Source organism: Scyliorhinus canicula, chromosome 12, assembly GCF_902713615.1.
Source record: "Scyliorhinus canicula chromosome 12, sScyCan1.1, whole genome shotgun sequence".
Taxonomy (NCBI): domain Eukaryota; kingdom Metazoa; phylum Chordata; class Chondrichthyes; order Carcharhiniformes; family Scyliorhinidae; genus Scyliorhinus; species Scyliorhinus canicula.
This window is the reverse complement of record NC_052157.1, coordinates 11225561-11250576: the sequence shown is the minus strand read 5'-3', so window position 1 is coordinate 11250576 and position 25016 is coordinate 11225561. Positions and strand designations below refer to the sequence as shown.

Here is a 25016-nt window from a genome sequence, read left to right as displayed (position 1 = left end):
AAATTACGTACTTCAACAATTGTTATATTTAATTACTTATTTCTAAAATTGTTATACTAAACTATTTATTGTTAGGGTCGTTTTACTAAACTACTTAGGCTATTTGTAAATGAATTTCAAGACCAAATTCTCAAACTGCTTTTTTTTATTCAAAGCCCTTCAGTATCTATCATGGAGTTTGTCAAAACGGAGCGAGGAGGCAAAAAGCTTCTGTTCGAGGGATACGCCTATATTATTGACAAAACCAGGGAATCAAAGACTTATTGGAGATGCGCAAATCGTAAAGTCTGCAACGCAAGAATGTCAAGGATCGATGACGTAATTAGCAGAACATCTTCTGAACACTCGCATCCGCCAACACCTATTGAAAATCAAGCTTCAAAAGTTAAAGAAGGAATAAAACATCTTGCTGCACAATCTGAACAATTGCCAAGCTCTATCATTGATAATGTAACGTCCGATATCCCCTTGACCATTGTCGGAGTATTACCAAAAAAGGACTCTCTCAAGTGTATGGTGCGACGAAAAAGACCAGTAATAAGTGAGGAAGAACTATATAAGACTCCAAGAGGTGATGATTTTTTACTCTATGAAAATGAAGATGTTTCTATATTTGGTACGTTGAAAAATTTGGAAATTTTATCCAAGAAAACCGAGTGGTTTTGTGACGGGACTTTTGACTCTGCACCTTTGGGTAAGCAGCTATACACGATCCATGCACTAATTTGTGAACGTAAAACAGTGCCACTACTTTATTGTGTAACAAACAGTAAAAGTGAAGAGAATTATGATTTAATATTTAAATTCATTACAGAAGGAAGGAATTTAAATGTGACGTCTATTACAGTGGACTTTGAGAAAGCAGCTATAAACAGCATCAAAAAACATTTTCCTCACGTTTCTGTGTATGGTTGTTTTTTTCACTTTGGCCAGTGTTTATGGCGCAAGATACAGACTACAGGTTTACAAACGTGGTGGTACAGTGACTGAGAAAATGCTTTCATTATAAAACAGCTGCAAGCGATAGCTTTCGTACCACCTGATGATGTTGCTGTTTTGTTTGAACAATTTCTTCATTCTTTAGATGCACAAACAGATGAAATTTTGGAGCAGTTCCTGTCTTATTTCGAGTGTACATGGGTAGGAATCATGCAACGCGGTAGACGTCGACGCCCAATATTTGACATTTATTTATGGTCGTGTCACTCCAGAGTTCTCAGTGATCTCCCAAAAACTAACAACTGGCTAGAAGGGTGGCACCACGCCTTCAGTAGAAGAGTCAATGTCCATCACCCTAATTTATCCAAATTAATTCAGAAGCTTAGGATTGAACAGTCAAGCACTGAAATTATAATAGAACAGGCATTATCAGGGGCTGATGCGGCAAGGGAAAACAAAAAATACATTCGCCTCAAGGAAAGACTCCAAAAACTTGTACTCAACTACAATGCTGAAGATGGGTTGCAATTTTTACATGCATGTGCACATAATTGTATGTAAGAGTTTTTAATAGACTGTTCCTGTCTTTTTTTATATAAATGAATAGTTTTTTTAATAATCCTTAATAAATAATATTTTTTATTCTTTTATTTTTAATAAGTGTCGGCCAATTGTCCTGTCTGTCAATTGTCCTGTCTGTCAATTGTCTGTCGGCCAACTGTCTGTTGGCTAATTGTCTTTCGGCGAATTGTCCGCACACGGTATTATCATAACTATCAGCATTGCAAGGGTTACTGTAGTGTCGAGAGTAGCCACGAGAGGGAGCTTCAGTTACAACTATATAAGGCAGTGATGCTGCACCTTAGGGGAGGAGTGTGTGCAGGAGATAACTAGTGAAGGTCAGAAGAGGTTAGATTCTAGTTTATACCAGTAGTGAGATTGGCAGTAGATGAGTGTAGTCAAATGTTATTGATCAATTTTGTGTATTCTTTAGGACTACGTGTCGAATCCCAGTTTAGTAGTGTAAATAAAATCATAAATTCATTGTTTAAATTAAAGCTATTTTCATAGAATTTACAGTGCAGAAGGAGGCCATTCGGCCCATTGAGTCTGCACCGGCTCCTGGAAAGAGCACCCCACCCAAGGTTAACACCTCCATCCTATCCCCATAACCCAGTAACCCCACCCAACACTAAGGGCAATTTTGGACACTAAGGGCAATTTATCATGGCCAATCCACCTAACCTGCACATCTTTTGACTGTGGGAGGAAACCGGAGCACCCGGAGGAAACCCACGCACACACAGGGAGGATGTGCAGACTCTGTACAGACAGTGACCCAAGCCGGAATCGAACCTGGGACTCTAGAGCTGTGAAGGAATTGTGCTATCCACAATGCTACCGTGCTGCCCGCATTTTGTGGTCTTTGTGAACACTAAGCCATCCATCTTGAAATAAGCAACACAAAGAACATCACACTGCCCATCACTGGCTGGGATGTGTTAACTCTAGGTTTCCAAGGCTGATGTCAATCTCACTGCATGTGAACTGATAGTGTGGTCTGCAGTAGGTTTTCCTGTTTAACTTTCCTATCGTGAGATTAGGACTCAGGACGCTGAAGCATTCTATCTCAAAGGCATCCAGTGTGTTGCACTTACTGTATATTGCACTGAATATCAATTGCATTCAAGACTCACATTCAAAACAAACTCCAGCACAAATATTCGCCACATCACTCCCAGACATTTCAGTTTCACAGATTCTTTCAATGCACGCTTTTTAAATATCCCCAGTCTTTTTCATTTAGAGGTTAACAGCACAGCAGGAGGTTATTTGGCCCATTGTATCATTTTATGGTTGGCAGGGTGTGTGACAAGTGGTGTGCCACAGGGATAATTTATATAAATGATTTGGATGAAGAGACCAAAGGTACGGTTGCTAAATTTGCTGAAGACGCAAAGATAGGGAGGAAAGTAAATTGTGCAGGGGACAGAAGGAGACTGCAAAAGGCTGGGGATAGGTTATGGAGTATAATGTGGGAAAATATGAAATTGTCTATTTTGGCAAGAAGAATAAAAAAGCTTACTATCTAAATGAAATGAAATGAAAATTGCTTATTGTCACGAGCAGGTTATGTTGATACAGTTGGATGAACGGGAATGGGAGCATAAACACCAGCATGGGCCAGATGGACCGAATGGCCTGATTTTGTGTTATACCTCAATGTATTTCTACTCATAAAAGGATTCACACATGCAGCCCTCCCTCCCTCATTTGTTTTTATAATTTAGAGTACTTAATTATTTTTTTTCCTATTAAGGGACAATTTAGCATATCCAATCCACCTAACCTGCACATCTTTGGGTTGTAGGGATGAGACCCACACAGACACGGGGAGAATGTGCAAACTCCACACGGACAGTGACCCAGGGCTGGGATTCGAACCCGGGTCCTTGGTGCCGTGAGGCAGCAGTGCTAGCCACTGCGCCGCCGTGTCGTCCTTCTCTCCCTTCCTCATAACAAGCCTCCCTTGTATCTGTATCTATAATAAGCAAAGAGGAAAATGTAGACGAATGCAAACTAGCAAAGTTTATTTACCTGGGCTGTTTGCATTGTGATTGCCTTTGTAACAATCAAAAAAGTATGCTTTTTTAAAAAACTTAATTGGCAATGACCTGGAGACGTACCACACACAGCATTCGAACTGCAGGAATTACTTATGCTGTGGGAAATGTTTCATGGTTGTTCACACTTGCCACATCAAATTTTCTGTTGTTGCCTCCTATCTTAGTGAACACGTAACATATTTGTATGGATTTCTTTCCCCTGGTATTTTAACAGAGGTGCTCGCACACTTATAGCCTCCATTAAAATAATGGACCAAGAAATGTAATATGAATGATTTGATTCTTTCCTGCTAATGCTTTAAAAGCTTTACTTCAAAGTCATTAGGGATGACAGGGTGTATTTTCCGATTGCCACCGCTCCTGCGTGAGCACTGAACGTGTTTGTATTAAATCTCCTTGTGAACGTTTTAACACAGAATCGGTCAGGTAATGCACCCCTGCAAATTCTGATGAATGGTAGTCGCTTGGTGCATGGCAATGCTCAGAGGCACGATACAGATAGGTTTGTGGGCAATTGTTTTTATTGGACAACAAGGCTGCTGACAGGTTGCCAGACCTCCCTGTCTTCCACTCGGATCACAAACTCTCCTGGCGATGCCTGTTCTGTAAAATAAAACAGAAGGCTTTAACTTATGCCACTGGGCATAGAGCTGATGGTAGCGGATTGAACATCTGTTCTACACCCTGCCCAAAGCAAATGGAAAAGAACTTTGAGTAGGGTACAGAACGGTTGGTAGAATTACCGTTGTTTGGCTCTGAAAGGTCCATCCAAGAAAGTCAACATGGGGGATCTGTTGACATCAAAGAAACCTGATCGCTGGCGTTGGTAGCAGAATCATAGAGACATTTTTTTCAGGGAGACATCTGTTCCTGGAACCTTGGTTTCCTTATGCCAATGAAGCACAGACTGAGGAAAATCCATGCATCCAGCTGGCTCCACTCCCGTGATGTAAAAGTCGACATGTCTACTCTTTAAAGTATTAATGTAACATAAGGTGTTACACATAAGACTATTTGATTTGAATATTAGTCTTTAAGTGGCTGCTGTTAGAGCTTTGCAATTTCACCTCAACATCTTAAAGCTTTTGGATAATTATTTGACAGTCCAACGAAACACAACTCCATAATAACCCCCAGGAGGGCTTCATACGCACTTCGATCTCAGGCTCTTTCTGTCATGGATATATAAATATAATTAACTGTTTCAATTGTCAAAGACATTGCACGTTTGCTTACAATATAGCTCCTCACGAACGCTTGATTAAACAATACTGGATGAAAGCAATTGAAGAATGTCAAGCAGGTATAGGGAGCTTCTGCACAAACTTCACCTTTGTTCCCACTTGGTTCAGTCTTAACGGAGCCAGTGGATATTTCTGGTCAAATTGAATGACCCCACTCTGGCTCTGAGTTCATGCAGGGAGGTCTCAGATTCAATCATTTGTTTGTGCAAAGTTAGGGAGCTCCCCACTGGGATGGCACTGTTACTGGTTTCAGGGGCCTGTGCATGTTTTTGGAGCTTTTAAAGCAACAATGTTTATACTAGGGACAGACCAGTTTTCAAGGTTGACTAGATCACCGGGCTGCTAACCCTCCAGAATTGAAAGATTACTCTCAGGATACTCAGATGAGCAACCCCTAGGAGAAAAAGGCTGTTTGATTGGTTGGGATGCTTTGAGATGGGAAGCATGTGATGAATCCTCCAGGAATACATCAACCAGAGTTGGCAACCCTAATGGACCAGGCAGTTACTGAACGTGCAATATTTCAGGTTCAAGCTGTGTCTTCTTCCCCCCAACATCAACCTCAGGAACACATCTCCTACGACGCCAAATTCCATTTGCTGCATCTTTGTCAGTCTTTTTTGTTGCCCATCCCTAATTGCCCTGGAACCGAATGGCTTGATGAGCCATTTCGGAGAATAATTAAGAGTCAACTGCATTACTCTGGGTCTGGAGTCACATGTCAGCCAGACCAGGCAACAACAGCAGATTTCCTTCCCTAAAGGACATTGGTGAACCAAATGGGTTCTTACAACAACTGATGATGGTTGCCATGGTCACTATTACGGAGGCGAGCTTCATATTCCAGATTTATTAATTGAGTTAAATTCCACCAGCCGCCATGGTGGGATTTGAACCCATGAACCCAGAGCATTAACCTGGGCCTACAAATCCAGTGACATTACCCCTATGCCATCATCACCGCTTATTGCCCAAACTATAAGCAATTTGTGGTGTGGTTCGGGACTGGCAAGGACATTGGGACTGAAATCAAATTCATTCTTCTGACATTACCTTATTGTCAGGTTGTCCATTACTTCTGGAAAGTTCTCCAGCTCTTCCTTGAGCTCCTCAAAGGTAATTGCACCACTGTTGTCTTTGTCAGCAGATTCAAAAAGTGCCATCGTGAGGTCATCAAGCTTCTCCTCGGGTAATGAGATGGCACTTTCTCGTAAACAGGATTTGAGGACAATGCGTAACTCATCAGGGTCTATGGATCCACTGCCTATGATTTGATATTTACAGCAATAGTAAGTATTCACACCAATTGCATTGGAATGGAGGAGATGACAGGGTAATTGAGACAGCTGTTTAAAGTTAGAGAAAAACAGATTGTTTCCAGCTGTTGAAGGTTCTAGAACAAAAGGTCATGGATACGAGATTAAATGTCACCCATATGTTCAAATCGCTTAATGGCGTTGCCTCTTCTGAGCCATGTGACCCTCCTCCAGCCCTATACATTTCCAGGATCTCTATGTTCCTTCAATTCTGGCCTCTGGTGCATCCGTGCTTTATTTTGCTCCACCATTAGCAAGCGTGCCTTCGGCTGCCAAGGTCCTAAGCTCTGGAATTACTTTCCTTAACCTTTCTGAATCTCTACCTCTCCCGTTTTAGCTGCTTCTCAAAATCTACCTGTTTACTCAAGCTTACATTATCTCTTATGTGGCTCGTGTCAAATTTTGTTTGATAATACTCTTTTGTGAAGTGCACTGAGGACATTTTAGTATGTTCAGAGTGCAGTAGAAATGTACACATAACATGAAAATGAAATGAAAATCGCTTATTGTCACGAGTAGGCTTCAATAAAGTTACTGTGAAAAGCCCCTAGTCGCCACATTCCGGCGCCTGTCCGGGGAGGCTGGTACGGGAATTGTCATTTCAGATGATTTAGGTGAAGAAATATTTTTACACCTAGGGCTGTGAGGCTGTGGTAGGCACCTTGAGAGTTTCTGACTGAAGCAGAAATCATGTCAACATTCAAGAAGAGGTGAGCCAGGTGGTTGAAACATAAGAGGTATGGGAACAGGAGATGAGGACTATAGTCCATGGTTTAAGATCACCAGCGTGCACTAATTGGGTTGAACAGCCTGTTTCCATTTTGTAATTATTGGACTACCAAAGCAAGCTGATAAGTAAAATATTATGACTCAGGTTTATGACAAAACTGATTGGCCATGAGAGCAGGATTTCGGTGTCATATGGGGAGCATTAGATAATTGGAAGTCATCACAAATTACCTGAGAAGTTTATCATAGAATTTACAGTGCAGAAGGAGGCCACTCGGCCCATCGAGTCTTCACAGGCTCTTGGAAAGAGCACCCCACCCGAGGTCAACACCTCCACCCTATCCCCATAACCCAGTAACCCCACCCAACACTAAGGGCAATTTTGGACACTAAGGACAATTTAGCATGGCCAATCCACCTAACCTGCACATCTTTGTACTGTGAGAGGAAACCGGAGCACCCGGAGGAAACTCACGCACACACGGGGAGAACGTGCAGACTCTACACAGACAGTGACCCAAGCCGGGATCAAACCTGCGACCCTGGAGCTGTGAAGCAATTATGCTATCCACAATGCTACCGTGCTGCCCTGAACAGGCGCCGGAATGTGGCGACTCGGGGCTTTTCACAGTAACTTCATTGAAGTTTAAATGACTTCAGTCAAAATAATGCGTATGCAGTCATTAATCGGGATCATTGGGTGGATACATATATATCAGTGGTTGCCTGGGAAGGATTAAGGGGTGCAATCTCACTGAGGGTTTAAAATAGGCCTTACAATAGAATGAAGATGTACAATTTGAGGTACAAGACAGTAATCCCACAATTCTTCCACTACAAGCTGTAAGAAAGAAACTGTCTTGTGTTGAAAATCTAAGCAAATGTTCAAGGTATAGGATATCACCAAGGTCACAAAGAGCAGAAAATACAAGGAAATAAATCAGAGTGATGTTCGGTGATAATGCAAAGTAAAGACTTGAAATGTTCATCCAACTACGGGATAAAAATCTGGCTGAGAGACAAGAAACATTCTGAGGAGCACTGATCAATTGCCCATCAACCCTTATCATTGACTTCCATACCACCCATTTTGCCAGAGTTGAATTTAACCCCCCCCCCCCCCAGATATTGTGCAATATTTGAGATCCTGAGTTATAACAGGAAATGGTACACAATTTGTTTTGTTTTCAATCAGTAATGAATTAGGGGAAGAGGGAGAGTCCTTTGACCAATGTAGCCATTTCACCTTGAAATCCTTATTCATTGTTCTTTTCGAAAACATAGATTCCCAACATCTCCACCATGTCCAACTAATATTTACCACACCACCTGTTGATAGCTTCACCCTTACTTACAACACTTCCCCTTTTACAACATTGCAATTCTTCGCCTCGCTGTTAGCTCATATCTCAAATGGTATATTCAAGTTCCCTTCCTTACTGAAACATGACTCCCAAAGCACTTTGTTCTCCATCAACACATTTTTTCTTCCCATTAATTACACTTGAGTTGCCGTATAATTTATGTCCACCGAATATTTAAGTGTTGCTCCCATAGCTGGTGTGGTCTCCGATACCACCTCTCTAGTGCTCCTCGGCAAGATGCAAGAGAAACTTTGTCATCTGATAGCCAATCCTCCTTTCTGCTTAATGAGTGTCCAACGTCTGTCGATATGTCACAGCCGTTATGTCTGTGTTATGTGTATGTGTTTCTCTCTCACTCGCATTGATATTTCTTTCTCCTCTTGTTCTTCCTGACGCTCGATCAATTACTGATTCTCAATCTACTCTTCCTCAATCCTGATTCTCAAATGTGGAAATAGGGACAAGTTGTACAAAAGTAGTAGTTTCCTGTGGCATGTTTAAGAAGGACACGGGGAGCTCACACCAAGTGAAATAAAGATCCTACATTTATTTACAATACACTTCCTGGTACATCCCCTTACTGGCCGGCCTTTTATACAGAGCTGATTGGACAGCCGGGGACCTGATACTCTGCGAGAACCACGGGAAAGCTAATCATTCCCACCCCGTAAGTCCCGTGTGGGTGATTACACTATGGTTCCTTGCTTAAGTCTGTCAATAAAGGAAAGAAACAAGAACATAATTTACTGATAGCAGTTGGTATTGGAATTCCCGTTACATTGTGTGTGCAACAAAACTCTCATTTGCTTTCACTGTCAAAGGCACGCCACTGTAGGAATGTAACCTTACCATCAACGTCATAGACTTGGAAAAGGAATCGCAGTTTGTCCGTTTCACTTCCATGAGTGAGGAGGTTCAGGGCCTCCAGTAATTCATCCAAGCTTATACTGCCACTCGCGTCAGAGTCAAACAGAGAGAAAAACCTTTCAGCAAAGAAGGACTGAGGAAGGGAGATAGAGGAAGTGTATTAGTCCACCTCCACAGGTGATGCACACCACATTCCGAGAATTATACAAGACATAAAGAGGCCATTCCATCCATCGTGTCTGTGCCAGTTCATTGGAAGAGCTGCCCAATTGATTCCACTCCCTCTTTGCTGTATTTCCTACATTACAGCAGTGACATAGATACTTGGAGATAGGAGCAGGAGGAGGCCTTTCGGCCCTTCAAGCCTGGTCCGCCATTTATCACCATCATGGCTGATCATCCAACTCAATAGCCTAATCCTGCTTTCTCCCCATAGCCTTTGATCCCATTCACCCCAAGCCGCCTCTTAATTGTGTGTTCAATGTTTTAATTCAATGTTTTAGCACCAACTACTTCCTGTGGTAATGAATTCCACAGGCTTCACTCTTTGGGTGAAGAAATGTCTCCTTATCTCTGTCCGAAATGGTTGACCCTGAATCCTCAGACTGTGATCCCTGGTTCTGGCCACACCCACCATCGGGAACATCTTCCCTGCATCTACCCGGCCTAGTCCTGTTACAATTTTATAAGTCTCTATGAGATCCCCCCCCCCCCCTCATTCTTCTGAACTCCGGCGAGAACAATCCCAACCTAGTCAATCTTTCCTCATAGAACAGTCCCACCATCCCTGGAATCAGTAGGACTACACTTCAAAAGTAAAAGCAGAAAATGCTGGACAAACTCAACAGGTCTGGCAGCATCTGTGGAGAGGGAAACAGAGTCAACTTCTACAGGGTCATATGGACTCGATACGTTGGCTGTGTTTCCCTCTCCACAGATGCTACCAGGCCTGCTGCGTTTAGCCAGCATTTTCTGTTTTAATTTCCCATTTCCAGTGTCCACAGTATTTTGCTTTTATTACACTTCAAAAATACGTCTGTGTCTGTAACGTGCTTAATGATGTCTAGTGGTCACGAAAGCCACTATTTAGGCGCAAGTCTTGGCTCTTTCCCTGTAGCCTGAAGACAGGCTCGGTCTCAGTTTAACATCTCATTAAACAGCAGCACCTCTGACAGCACAGCGCACCCTCAATACTGCGCCGGGAGGGTCAGCCAGGCGTATGGGCTCAGGCCTCAGAGGCGGAGGTGACAAAGCTACCAAATGAGCCAAGGTTCACACCTAACATTGAAGAAACACTTTTGAAATACCCACGATAACTTAGCTGGGGACCATAAATGGCATTCTTGCCTTCACATCAGACAGTTGTGGGTTCAAACCCCATTGTGGCCCTTCAAATTCTGGCTGTCAATTAAATGCAATGCAGTATGGTCAGTGGTGTGATGCAGTTACCCTATATACCATCTTCCCTGTTGGATGGAAAATATCCCACAATGCTAGTTGATGCTGAGGAACGACTTCACCCAGTTTCCTGGCCAACTTTCTTCTTTCAACTTGCCCATGCATGTGAAAAGGAAATTAACTGGTAATTCATCTTCTTTTTTAAAATTTGGGTGTTTTGCAAATTTCCCCATAGGTCATCCTACTGTCGGTAATCCATTAACTGTTCAGTGCCTTTGGATGTCCCAATTACATGGCAAGGAACTATAGATATTCAAGTTAATTTCTTTATTCAGTTAGATGGAGGGACGAGAGAGGTGGACATGTTCTCCTTGGGGCTGAGAAGGTCCAGGCGAGATTGAATGGTGTTTAAAACTATGAAGGCCTTTGTTGGAGTAGATTGGAAGAAAAAGTTTACACTCCCAGGAATGTCAAACGTTTGTGAACTTTGGCTACTGAGGAGGGTGGGGGTTGGGGGGGGGGGGGGTGGGGGGGAACTACAGAGGGACTTGTGATGACTCGGAATGCACTGCCTGAAATTACGGTGGAGGCATATTCGATAGAAACTTTCAAAAGGTAATTGGTTAAACGACTGATGAAGAAATAAATCTGTGAGGAAGAGAGCGGGGGTTTGGGACTCAAAGAAGTGGCATGGAAACGCTGGCCAGAATGGACTCCCTCTGTATGATTCCATGATTCCTTCTTTATCCTGTCTGCTGGCAGCGCATATTAAAATAAAAATTTGTAAAGCATTTTCCCACTGTTGGCTGATGTTTGCAGCAGGACAGTATAGCATTGAGCAAACCTCTACGCACATTCAAATTTGTTTTATTCATTCAGCATCTGTTGCCCATCCCGGAGGGTATTTGAGTGTCAACCACATCGCTGGAGTCACATGTAGGCCAGACCTGGTAAGGACGCCAGATTTGCTTCCCGAGATGGGTTTTTATGACAATCGTCAATGATCAACATTAGACTTAATTCCACATTTTTATTGAATTCAGATTTTGACATCTGTCGTGGCGGGATTCGAACCTGGGTCCACAGAGAATGTCTCTGGGTCCACAGAGAATGTCTCTGGGTCACTAGCCCAGCGACAATACCACTTGACCACTGCCTCCCCTGATAAGTGCTGCAAGCAAAATAGGCAATTCTTTTTGAATAGTTTCCAAAATACTCCAGACACACAATTCAATTAGCATAATATACAGTTAAGATTATACCGGCTGCAACTATTGGTGTGCATATTATCTAATAATGAATATACATGGAGCCAGGAAGATTTCCTCTGCTTGTAATTTGTATTTTCAAAAGCACAAACATGTTTTTTTACCAATCACTACTGCATCACTTTTTAATACACAAAGGAAAATTTTCCCTGCTAACCTATTTTAAATTTAACTATAAAGGCCAATTATAAAATATTCTCTATAAATGTTAAAAAGGTAAGCTTGCCTCTTTTACTTTGAGTGCTGTCTTGAATTCTTCCAAATTAATCTCTTTATCTTCACCAGCAATATTTTCAAACTGCTTGGTTACCCATTCCAACCAGTTGGCATCATCGTCCACACTCATTGTGCTGCAGTGGAAAGAGATGATGTTAAAAAAATGAATCTATATTTACGAAAAGGAAAACTGATAAGGGTTAACCACCTTGTCCCTTTCCCCAGGGTCAGTCTTATTGCGCTATCCTCAGTCATTTCTTTAAAAGACACATAAAGAGTATCTGTTGAACCCTGATATACCATCCACTGCTCACTGACTTTCCAAGCAGGGGGTGAAAATGTTCTCCTTCATTTTGTTCCATTCCAGTTCTCTTCCCGCACCCAGTGGTGTATTCAGGCAAACTTTCATCTGTTTCCATAGCTAGTCATTTCCATAGCTGTCACCAGGGGCTTGCATGCATCTCAACTAGCCTGCTTTGAACCCAACCACAATGTTTATAAACATCTAGGAGATAAGTGCTTTCACGTCCTCTTTTTCTCAGCAGAAAGCACTTAGCTGCTTTTGGTGTGGTGACGGCTTGCCAATCATAGCTAGATGTTTATCAACATTGCGATTAGATTCAAAGCAAGATACTTGAAATGCATTCAAGGCTGAAGGGAGATGAAAATATACAATCCAGACATCTGGCTCTCTGGAAGCCATCAATTACACCCTACTGAAAGCTATTTCTCTTTGAAATGAATAGAGGTCAGGCAGAGCAAAGAGTCTGAGAGGGTTTAAAGCCTTGGGATGTGGTTTTGATTTATATAATGTTACAGCTGCTGTTTTCTGGACATCTGTCTGAGATAGCAGGTGTAAGGCACAGATGAATGAAAAGGCAGTGATTTTTTTCATTGTTTCTGCTTGGGCACATGGGGGGGGGTGCGGGTGGTGGTCTCTGTTATGGGGCGGTTCTCTGATATAGGGGGTTTTCTGGTGGGGATTCTCTATCATGGGGGTTCTCTGCAATGGGGCTTCCCTGAGAGGAGGGTTTCTGTCATTGGGGGAGGGTCTCTGTTATGGGGGTTCTCTGTTATGGGCGTTCTCTGGGTGGCAGGTTCTTTGTCATAGGGGTTGTGGTTCTCAGTTATGCGGGTTCTCTGTTATGGGGGTTCTCTGTTATCGGGTTTCTCTGTTATGGGGGTTCTCTAGGTGGAGGGTTTTCTGCCTGGGGGTTGTGGTTCTCTGTTATGGGTTCTGTGTTATGGGATTTGTCTGGTGAGAGGTTCTCTGTTAGGGGGAGGTTCTCTGCAATGGTGTGGGTCTCTGGTGGTGGTCTCTGATGGGGGTCTCTGGTGGGGCGTTGGTGGGGGTGGGCAAGATTTGCATGATGGGGAGGAGGGGGCCAGTCACTGGACCTCGCTAACGGGGTACCCGCTCAAAATGAGGGCCCAATAGCATGATTCACGACGGACTTTTCTGCGATCCCCACCATGCATACCTTTGAATGGCTTGGGGAGAGTAAACCATTTCTGGGCAAACCAGAAGCGCTTCAGCTCCGGCAGAGGAACATAGTCTCCCATACAGAGAATCCCGGCAATTATATTTGTATTGGATCAACTGAAGACAAAAGATCATGATCGTTAGAAAAACACACAAAGGTGGTGTTTTTTAGAAAAATGCTTATTTACCGTAACTATTAGATTGTAGGTGTTTTCCACAGTTGGTGATCTCTGCTAAACTGATCACAGCATTCAAAAAGATACAGGTAAGTGCTTATAGAAGGTGGCATAGGGATAGATGAATTAGGGAGGAAACAGGATTATTGGACAATGTAAAACCAACACCGTATATAGATCAGTGCAGAACAGAAGGGCCCAATATGTCCTGTGTTCAAATGTCCTTGATTGCATATAACAGCTTGTTTGAGGACAAATATGGAAAATGAACAAATTTGAAGCAATTATGGGTGACTATCTCTTTCAAAAAGCTGGAAGAGATACAACTGTTGATCAGTCTCCTCTGGTGTTTTATCATTCCATGTGCAACAGACTTGCAGTCAAAGTAATGTTGGTCAATTCTTTTAAAAAAGGTCTGGATAAATATTTCATTGGACAGAAATGGAAGATAAAGTAAAAACAGAGACAAGACAAAAGCAAACCTGCCTGATAATTGTTGGCTCCTTCAGCACGGAAACTATGGGAATATCGTGCCCTGCAAGATGATCAAAGGTAAATATGGAAGGTTTTGAATATTGGATGGTCACTCTGAAGATTATCTTGGAGGATGGGGAAAAATGGTGCAGCTTTCTGGTCACCAGCTCTGATTGGCTGGGTTTGTGCTGTTTTCATCCCATGAGTTTCTGTAGCCAATTGGCCCACCTCCACCTTCCCATCACTGATTGTTCGGTTCTTCAATTGCTCTACGTGTGTCCGATAACTGATCTATGCTCACTGTGTTTGATTGGTTACGCCTGGCTGTTGACTCTGACTGAGAAATAAGTAAACGGAGCTGCTGGAAATTACCAAAAGCCGAGCTGTAAGCATGAGTGTAGACATTTTGTGATTGCAGTGATATTTTCAAATTCTTATCAATGTATCTGTTTTGCGGTTTAACACGAGCGTAATCTCTGACTGCCCTGGGATGTATAAAATATACAATGCCCAACTCATCCCTCTTCCCAAGGCACCGTCTTCCCACACTGAACGCGAAACAAGTAGTCGGCCAAGTTTCCACCTCCCAACACCAATATTTTTTCCACAAATAAACTTCTATAATTCCAAAAAGCGTGGTTGACCAGATATTAAAAATATGCCTCACTAATGAGTTCTGGAGGATGATTTTCTCAACTGTAATTTGCAGTATTATAAACTCACATTACCTGGTGTAGTTTAGGGTGGCCCTGGAAGAAAGAAAGATAAAGAGCCTTCCTGTTGTGTTTATAATGTCACTGATGCATTACAGCAAGAGGAAATCTTCTCTCTCTATGGACTTTGTTCAATTATCCTACCCACATTTACTTAATGAGAATTATTTTTAATGTGCATAATTTGTAACACTGCTGTCACCTACCATTGTAGACCGGTTGCTAGTTTAAGAGTAATTTACAAAAGATTTGTGAGGTTGCATGGCAATTATGGAAATTTTTGCAAATTAGAACAACATTTTTTTTGTCTTAGGGGCACAGCAGTGTATCCTGGTGAGATTTCCACTTGCCTGGAACTCACAGGCATTGCCAATAGATGAAATGTCACGGTGCTGCTTTCTCATCGTTTTCAGACTCCTTATGGCTGTGCTACCCTCAGTTTCGCTGAATCCTTCACGATAAAGGATTGATTCTGAGTACCTTGCCATAAGCTGCCTTCGAGATGGAGGTGCTACTATTTGATTGCATACAGTGACGTCGCTATTTCAGGCAGAATGCGGATGATTGAGTAGTCGCCCCATCAATCACCCATGGAGTAAGTGACTAGGATTGACTTGTAAATGGTGACTATCCCCCACTTACTGCATTTGCTGGGGAAATTACCCCACTTTTATTCGGAGACGTTGCTGTAGTTTCAGTCATGAGTTCCGTTTGCTACAACCTCATTTGTAAATAGACTGTTTGCTTTAAAATACTCAAAAAAAAGGTGCAGTGAGGATCATTTTATCCTCCTTATCTTTACAGAACTTTTAATAAAAATCCTCAAATTACAGCCTATACATTGCCACGCTCCTTTATCTCTTCATTTTATAAGCTTGTAATTTATGTTGCAAATTCTTAGGTCAGTGTTAACTTCTTTATTCTGTCTTTTGGGAAGCTTTTGTCTAAAAGCCCAAGTTTAATTTTCACTCAGTGTTACCACACATATATTAACATGTTCATGCTACATTCCTCAGAACGCACTTTGTAACTTGCCCGGGATTCTCCCTTCTGGGGACTAAGTCCGCACGCCGGTGGGAGAACTGGCGCCAACCACACCGCCGTCAACAGCCCCCGATAGTGCAGAATTCTCCGCACTTTCAGGGGGTGAAGTGGATGCTGGAGGGGCACTAGCCGGCGCCGAAGGGACGGCGAGTTCGCGCATGTGCCGAAGGGCCGGCGTGATATCGCACATGCATGGAACCGCCGCCGTGATTCGGCACATGCGCAAACCAGCCGGCGTATTTTGACGCATGGGCGGAGGGTTCTCTTCTTCGCGCCGGCCGTGGCGGAGCCTTACAGGGGCCGGCGCAGAAAACAGGAGTGTCCCCATGGAACAAGCCCACTCGCAGATCGGTGGTCCCCGATCTCGGGCCAGGCCTCCGTGAGGGCCCCCTCCAGGGTCAGATTCCCCCCCCCCCTCCGAGGACCGCCCCGCCGACTTACCTGCCAGGTCCCGTCGGTACCTGAGTTGAGTGATTCACGCTGGCAGGACTGCCCAAAAATGGACGTCCGCTTAGCCCATCGGGGACCGGAGAATCGCCGGGGGGGGCGCTGCCAACGGCCCCCGACCGGCGTGGCGGGTACCCCACCGGCGACCGAAAAACGGCACCGTAGAATACGGCAGCCTGCGTTGGGTTGGCAGGGCGGGATTCACGCCGCCCCCCCCCCCCCCCCCCCCCCCGGGGATTCACTGACCCAGCAAGGGGTCGGAGAACCCTGCCCAAAGTTTTTCAAAGTGGCGGGCAACTGTGTCTGAGCAATGTTAGACGTGAGTGGGTGTGATGTTGCCCAGTATTCAATATCTAACTGAGTGTATTATAAAAACTCAAATACTTTAAACGGATTACCAAAGGATTGAGTTGCAAACAGAAGATAGAATTAACAATCAAACTGTTAGAGGTGACAATACTCACACTTAAGCCTTTTTGGATGAGTAAAGAAGCAGTTTATTATATCAGATCTGGGAGAAAGATTTGGATGCTCCGCAGCCTTGCAATCCTCTTTCTCACATGAGCTCAGGTTCGCATTGGGTTAATGTACAGATTCAAGGGGCGGAATTAGTTGCTTTCTCATTTGCATACAATCAATCAACTATATTCGTGTCACAATTCATTACATGCAGTCAATCAATTTTCTTAGCATCCCAGTTATCACATATATGGTTAAAGTGGGTGTCGTCTTACCCGACCCTAACTACATGCAAAAGTCACTGAAGACTAACATGAGGATATGTCCTGCCTGCAGCTGGGGACCTTGAGCTATTAAGGATACATTGTGTTCCTTGTCCTGTGAAGCTGTTATCAGTGGCTATTGAAATACTCCCTATAAATACCGAGGCCTGGTGCTCATGAGGTAGTTTACACAGTTTGTAATTTATTGTTCAGGAATGTGGCTAGCTCAGCCATTTTATGTCTTTAGTATTGCTATCTATTGTGTCCTTTCTGAAATTAACAAGCATTGTGTATACACTATCTATTCTTACAAATTGCCTCTCCTAAACAGGCGATGTTTCCTAAATGTCTCCTAAACAGGCTCTCCTAACAACCTGAGGGCAGCACGGTAGCATTGTGGATAGCACAATTGCTTCACAGCTCCAGGGTCCCAAGTTCGATTCCCGGCTTGGGTCACTGTCTGTGCGGAGTCTGCACATCCTCACCGTGTGTGCGTGGGTTTCCTCCGGGTGCTCCGGTTTCCTCCCACAGTCCAAAGATGTGCAGGTTAGGTGGATTGGCCATGCTAAATTGTCCCTTAGTGTCCAAAATTGCCCTTAGTATTGGGTGGGGTTACTGGGTTATGGGGATAGGGTGGAGGTGTTGACCTTGGGTAGGGTGCTCTTTCCAAGAGCCGGTGCAGACTTGATGGGCTGAATGGACGAGTTTTCCATTGTAGTGGATTAACGGGAACTTAATCACCCGTCTTTGAAACCAGCGGATGTGATCTCGAGGCCCTATTCTGAGGAACCTCTGAGAGGTCCCATTACACTCAAGGATGAGCTGAGGTGACACACTGCAGAGCTACCACTCCATACAATCTGAGGAAGTTTTCCAGCTCCCTTTAGCCGCTCTTGGATAGACAGGATTAAACTGAACTGGAGCGCTGTAAACAATTTAGTTGATTCAAATTTGGATTTAATGGAAAAATACAGCTGTGCTTTTGAGGACACACTGGGGTCAATGAAAGGAGTACAGGTTTCCCTGAAGATTAAGAAAAATAGCCAGCCGAAATGTGTCAAGGTTAAAGCAGTACTCTATATTATACGTCCAAAGGTACAATCTGAACTATTGAGACTTGTGGAAATAGGAGTCTTAGAACCCATCAGTACCAGTGACTGGGCGACCCCTATTGTACCTGTCATGAAGCAGGGTGGTACAATTCATATCTGAGGATATTTTAAGACAACAATCAATCTGGTTCTATGAATGGATCGATACCCGCTAGCATTAACTAAAGATTTGTTTGCAGGCCTAGCAGGAGGACGGAAGTTCAGCAAAGTTGGCCGATCGCAAGCCTACTTGCAACTGAATGTGGCAGCTGAATATCAATACCTGCTCACCATTGTCACTCACAAAGGCCTATTCCCCTACAAGAGATTGCCCTTTGGAATAACATCAGCACCAGCTTTATGTCAACGCTCAATGGACCAGATCCTTAGTGGCTTACAGGAGCGACAAGGAGTTACCGATGATATATTGACAAGCGGCACAAATGAACAAGAACACTTATGACATTCAGAAGCCAAAATGAAATGCCTTCAGATGCATGAGGTCAGTGTCAGGAAAGATAAAGGTGATTTCTTTCAGACATTCATACAACATCTGGGATATGTGATTGAGAGTAAGGGTCTACGCAAAGCACTAAAAAAAAAGGCACTATTATGGAGCTCCACAGCCAACAACTGTTACTCAATTTAGGTAATTCCTAGGGTTAATCCACTACAATGGAAAACTCATCCAGAATCTGGCAACCCTTGTTGTGCGCAAAGTAGGCAAGGCAATGGATACTAGAATGCAAAGCAGCATATCAATCTGCAAAAGAATCACTGAAAAAGTCTGAAGTGTTGATATATTTCAAGCCAAAGTTACCATTACAAATTGCCCGTGGTGCTTAACCGTAAGTTATTGGAGCATTTGTTCCACCTTCTGGGGAAGAAGGACCAATAGCTTTTGCATCTCATACGTTAACAAGCGCAGGATCCAACCACGTTCAGTTGGAGGAGGTGACACTGAGTATTCTATTTGGTGTGCGGAAATTTCACCGATACCTGTACGGTCGTCGCATCACATTGCTGATGGACCACAGGCCCTTAACAGCTATTTCTGGGTCACACAATGGTATCCCTTGGTTGGCTGCAAATAGACTCCAACGGTTGCCTTTCATACTATCTGAACATTGTAACAAGATCAAACACCACCAATCAAAAACCCAATGTGGATGTGTTATCACGTTTGCCTTTACCAGATGTTCAGATGCCACCTGGTTGTGGTAATTTATTTTATTGTGCACAGATCGAGAATATTCCAGTGACCACAAGTCTAAAGACCTCCAGAAACGATCCTGTGATAGGCAAGGTGTTGGAAATGATATTAACGGGGAGGATAGCAGGAAAGCCTCCTGAATTAAAGCATGCATTTCAAGAAGACTCGAATTAACAGCGCAGGGCGGATGGCTGTTTAGGGGATAAGAGTGATTATTCCTCCAAATTAACGACAAAACGTATTGGAGCAACTACATGAAGGACACCCAGGTATAGGTCGAATGAAGGAACGCCCATGTAACATACGTAGAAACATACATAGAAAATAGAGCAGGAGGAGGCCATTCAGCCCTTCGAGCCTGCTCCGCCATTCATTATGATCATGGTTGACCATTGAGTTCAATACCCTGATTCCCCCCCCCCCCTTAACCCTTGATCCCATTAGCCTTTGAGCTGTATCTAATACCTCCTTGAAATAATGTTTTGGCCTCAACTACTTTCTGTGGCAGTGGATTCCACAGATTCACCACTCTCTGGGTGAAGAAAGTTCTTCTCACCTAAGTCCTAAAAGGTTGACCTCTTATCCTCAAACTATGACCTCTAGTTCTGGACTCCCCACCATTGGGAACATTTTCCTGCCTAATCCTGTTAGAATTTTGTAAGTTTCTATGAGGCACCCCCTCACTCTTCTAAACTCCAATGACTATAATACTAAGCAATTTAGTCTCTCCTTATTTGACAGTCCCGCCATCCCAGGAATCAGCCTGGTAAGCCTTCACTCCACTCCCTCCATAGCAAGAATATCCTTTCTTGGGTAAGGACACCAAAACTGCACACAATACTCCAGGTGTGGCCTCACCAATGTCCTATACAATTGTAATAAATAGTTGTAGCAAGATAATACAGGCACATTAAATGTGCACGTGCAAACTACATTTTCTACCCTAAGTTCTTGAAAAAGGAATTGAGGTACTGTATAGTTTAAGAAAAGAAAAGTAACTTTCACATTAGGCACCTCTCACATTCTCACAGCAACCTTTTGTACTGTGCCTTTAAAGGATATCAGCATGACATCACTAGAAGGGAAGTGTGTCATGTAATCAGTCTTAGTTCCAGTATTGCTTTGAGCAGAGCACACAGTTCTGTTCTTTTCAAGCTTAAAGCCTATGCGCAACTATTATCATGTTCCTGGTCTTAATAAATGAACCCAAAACATGTTTGCCTAATGCCCTACATGCAATTAGGTATTGTACCATTATAATAACACAACATAACCCACAGCTCTTCATAGTCGATGAATTACTTTTGATGAGTAGTCAGTGTTATAGCCAAATGCAAGCAAATTGCCATGAAACTCATTCAGACAGATGCTTTGGATGGTTGAGGAATGAATTTTGGCAAGGAGACTGGATAAACTCTGTTCCTCTTTCTTGAATAAAATGCCATGGAATCTTTCACAGAACAGATTGACAGGTCTTAAATTAACACACCATTTGAAAAGCAGTACAGTCTGAGTATCACAACAAAGTGTCAACCTACATTAGGTGCGCATGTCCTGGATACCTTCTAAGTTAGGAACAAGAGGTCTGACCCTCAATAACTTGTTCTGTGGCCGTTTTGTTACAAAGATTTTAAACATGTTGAGAACCCATAAGACCAGCATTATATCTGTACTGAGTTACCCCTCTAAACAAGTCTAGGGCAGTTTAAAACAGGCCATGAGCCCATATCCCAAACCTGTCCATAAATCCCACAAACAGTTGATGTGGGACAATGGAAATTCCACGCTGCAGGTACTCTTTGGGATTACAATGTATTTTTAGGTTAGAGTAGAGTCACTTATGGAATTTCATAGAATCCCTATAGTGCATAAGGAGGCCATTCGGCATTTGAGTCTGCATCGACCCTCACCTCAGTCCTTAAAGGTTTATCTTCAAACTGACCCGTCATTCTGGACTCCCCCATCCATCGGGGAAATTCTTTCCGAATCTACCCTGTCTAATCATTGGCAGCACTGTAGCACAGTGGGTAGCACTGTTGCTTCACAACTCCAGGGTCCCGGGTTCGATTCCCGTTTGGGTCACTGTCTGTGTGGAGTTTGCACTTTCTCCCTGTGTTTGCATGGGTTTCCTCCGGGTGCTCCGGTTTCCTCCCACAAGTCCCGAACGACGTGCTTGTTAGGTAATTTGGACATTCTGAATTCTCCCTCTGTGTACCAGAACAGGCGCCCTAGTGTGGCGACTAGGGGCTTCTCACAGTAACTTCATTGCAGTGTTAATGTAAGCCTACTTGCGACAATAAAGATGATATATTATATTATAATCCTGTTAGAATTGTAGAGGTTTCCGTGAGAACACCCTCACTCTTCTAAACTCCAATGAATATCTTCCTAACTGATTCAATCTCTCTTCATATGACAGTCCCGCCATCCCAGGAATCAGCCTGGTAAACCTTCGCTGCATTCCCTCCATCGCAAGAATATCCTTCCAAAACTAAAAAATGAAAGAGCTGGTCATCGACTTCAGGAAGCAAAGTACTGTACACACCCCTGTCAGCATCAACGGGGCTGAGGTGGAGATGGTTAGCAGTTTCAAATTCCTCGGGGTGCATATCACCAAAAATCTGTCCTGGTCCACTCATGTCGACGCTATCACCAAGAAAGCACAACAGCGCCTATACTTCCTCAGGAAACTAAGGAAATTCGGCATGTCCACATTAACCCTTACCAACTTTTACAGATGCACTATAGAAAGCATCCTATCGGGCTGCATCACAGCCTGGGTATGGAAACTGCTCGGTCCAGGACCACAAGGAAATTCAGAGAGTCGTGAATACCGCCCAGTCCATCACACAAACCTGCCTCCCATCCATGGACTCCATCTACACCTCCCGCTGCTGGGAGAAAGCGGGCAGCATAATCAAGGATCCCTCCCACCCGGCTTACTCAATTTTCCAACTTCTTCCATCGGGCAGGAGATACAGAAGTCTGAGAACACGCACGAACAGACTCAAAAACAGCTTCTTCCCCACTGTCACCAGACTCCTAAATGACCCTCTTATTGACTGACCTCATTAACACTACACCCTGTATGCTTCAACCGATGCCAATGCTTATGTAGTTACATTGTATATCTTGTGTTGCCCTATTATGTATTCTCATGTATTTTCTTGTATTTTCTTGAATTTTGTTTAATTCCCTTTTCTTCCATGTACTGAATGATCTGTTGAGCTGCTTGCAGAAAAATACTTTTCATTGTACCTCGGTACACGTGACAATAAACAAATCCAATCCAATCCAATAAGGACACCAAAACTGCACATAATACTCCAGGTGTGGCCTCATCAGTGCCCTATAAAATTGTAGTATGGAATGTGGGCATTGCAGACTGGGCCAGCATTTAGAGCCCATCCCTAATTGCCCTTGAGGGGGCAGTAAGAGTCAACCATATTGCTGTGGGTCTGGAGTCAGGTAAGGACGGCAGATTTCCTTCCCTAAAGGACATTAGTGAACCAGATGGGTTTTTACGACAATCAACAATGGTTTCATGGTCACCACTAGACTTTTAATTCCAGGTTTTTATTGATTTCAAATTACACCATCTAAGTGATGGGATTTGAACCTGGGTCCCCAGAGTATTACTCTGGGTCCCCAGGTTACTAGTCCTGTGACAGTACCACTATGCCACCGCCTCCCCGCAATATACTCAAATCTTCTCGCTTTAATGGCCAACATACCATTTGCCTCCTTTACTGCCTGCTGTACCTGTGCACTTACTTTCAGCACCAAATGCACGAGAACACCAAGATCTCGCTGAGTATCCACCTCTCTCAATTTACACCCATTCAAATAATAATCTGCCTTGCTATTTTTGCTACCAAAATGGATAACCTCACATTTATCCACATTATACTGCATCATCCATGCATGTGTCCACTCACTCAGCCTGTCCAAATCCCGCTGAAGCATCTCTGCATCCTCCTCACAGTTCACCCTCCCACCCAACTTTGTATTATCTGCAAGTTTGGAAATACGACATTTAGTTCCCTCGTCCAAATCATATAATATATAATGTGAACAGTTGGGGTCCTAGCACAGATCCCTGCAGAACCCCACTAGTCACTGCCTGCCAATCGCAAAAAGGCACATCTATTCCAACTTTTTCTTCCTGTCTGTAAACCAGCTTTCTATTCATCTCAAGACACTACCCGCAATCCCTTGCGCTTTAACTTCTACATAGTAACCTGCTACGTGAGACCTTGTCAAAAGTCTTCTGAAATTCTAAATAAACCATACCCACCAGGTCGCCCTGGTCAACTCTAAGTTACATCGTCAAAGAATTCCACTAGATTTGTCAAGCATGATTTCCCCATCATAGATCCATGCTGACTTTGTCTGATTACATCACTGCTTTCCAAATGCTGTGCTAGGAAATCCTTGATAATGGACTCCAGTAATTTCCTTACTACCGACGTTAGGCTCACTGGTCTATAGTTCCCTCTTTTCTCTTTACCTCCCTTTTCGAATAGCAGGGTTATATTAGCTACCCTCCAATCTATAGGAACCATTACAGTGTCCAAAGAATTTTGGAAAATGACCGCCAGTGAATCTATTATTTCTAGGGCCACTTCCTTAATTTTGATTTGATTTGATTTATTGTCATATGTACCGAAGTACAGTGAAAAGTATTTTTTCTGGGGCCGTGGGAATGTACACAGTACGTACATAGTAGAGAAAAGAATAATCAACAGAGAACATTGACAATGGTACATCGACAAACAGTGATTGGTTACAGTGCGGAACAAGGGGCCAAACAAAGCAAATACATGAGCAAGAGCAGCATAGGGCGTCGTGAATAGTGTTCTTACAGGGTATAGATCAGTCCGAGGGGAAGTCGTTGAGGAGTCTTGTAGCTGTGGGGAAGAAGCTGTTCCTATGTCTGGATGTGCAGGTCTTCAGACGTCTGTACCTTCTGCCTGATGGAACGGTCTGGAAGAAGGCAATGCCTGGGTGCGAGGGGTCTCTGGTAATGCTGTGTGCCTTCCTGAGGCAGCGGGAGGTGTATAGAGAATCAATGTGTGGATGGCAAGCTTGTTGACGCATTAGGTTGAGTTCACCACACTCTGCAGTTTCTTGCGATCTTGGACCGAGCAGTTTCCATACCAGGCTGTGATGCAGCCTGGTATGTTAAGTACTCTGGGATGAAGATTATCAAGCCCTGGAGATTTATCTGCCTTCCATCCTATTAATTTCCCTAAAACCATTTCTCTACTAATACTAATTAGATCCTTCAGCTCCTCATTAAAACTTGTGTTTCTGAGAACCTTCGATACATTATTCATAATTTGCTTTGTGAAATGAAAAATGAAAATCGCTTATTGTCACGAGTAGGCTTCAAATGAAGTTACTGTGAAAAGGCGCATTCCGGCGCCTGTTACGGGAATCGAACTGTGCTGCTGGCTTGCTTGGTCTGCTTTCAAAGCCAGCGATTTAGCCGTGTGCTAAACAGCCCCTAGCCCCTTTGTGAAGACAGTCTGTGAGAAGCAAAGTACGAATTTAGTTCCTTAGCCATTTCTTTGTCCCCTGTTATGAATTCCCAGTTTCTGACTGTAAGAGGCCTCCATTTGCTTTTCTAAATCTTTTTCTCTTTCCATACCTTTTTTAAATCTAGAATACCCAATTATTTTT

General features: G+C 43.4%; 1 protein-coding gene across 1 annotated transcript in view; it reads right to left on the bottom strand.

Moving 5' to 3' along the window:
- nox5 (NADPH oxidase, EF-hand calcium binding domain 5) overlaps window positions 1-25016 on the bottom strand; it is a 107906-nt gene that overhangs the window by 58758 nt on the left and 24132 nt on the right. Inside the window, exons 2-4 of the mRNA XM_038813555.1 lie at window positions 11979-12102; window positions 9069-9219; window positions 5864-6074 (exon numbers count right to left, since the gene is read on the bottom strand). Coding sequence (XP_038669483.1) covers window positions 5864-6074; window positions 9069-9219; window positions 11979-12102 — 486 coding nt within the window. The remainder of the gene's footprint in view (window positions 1-5863; window positions 6075-9068; window positions 9220-11978; window positions 12103-25016) is intronic.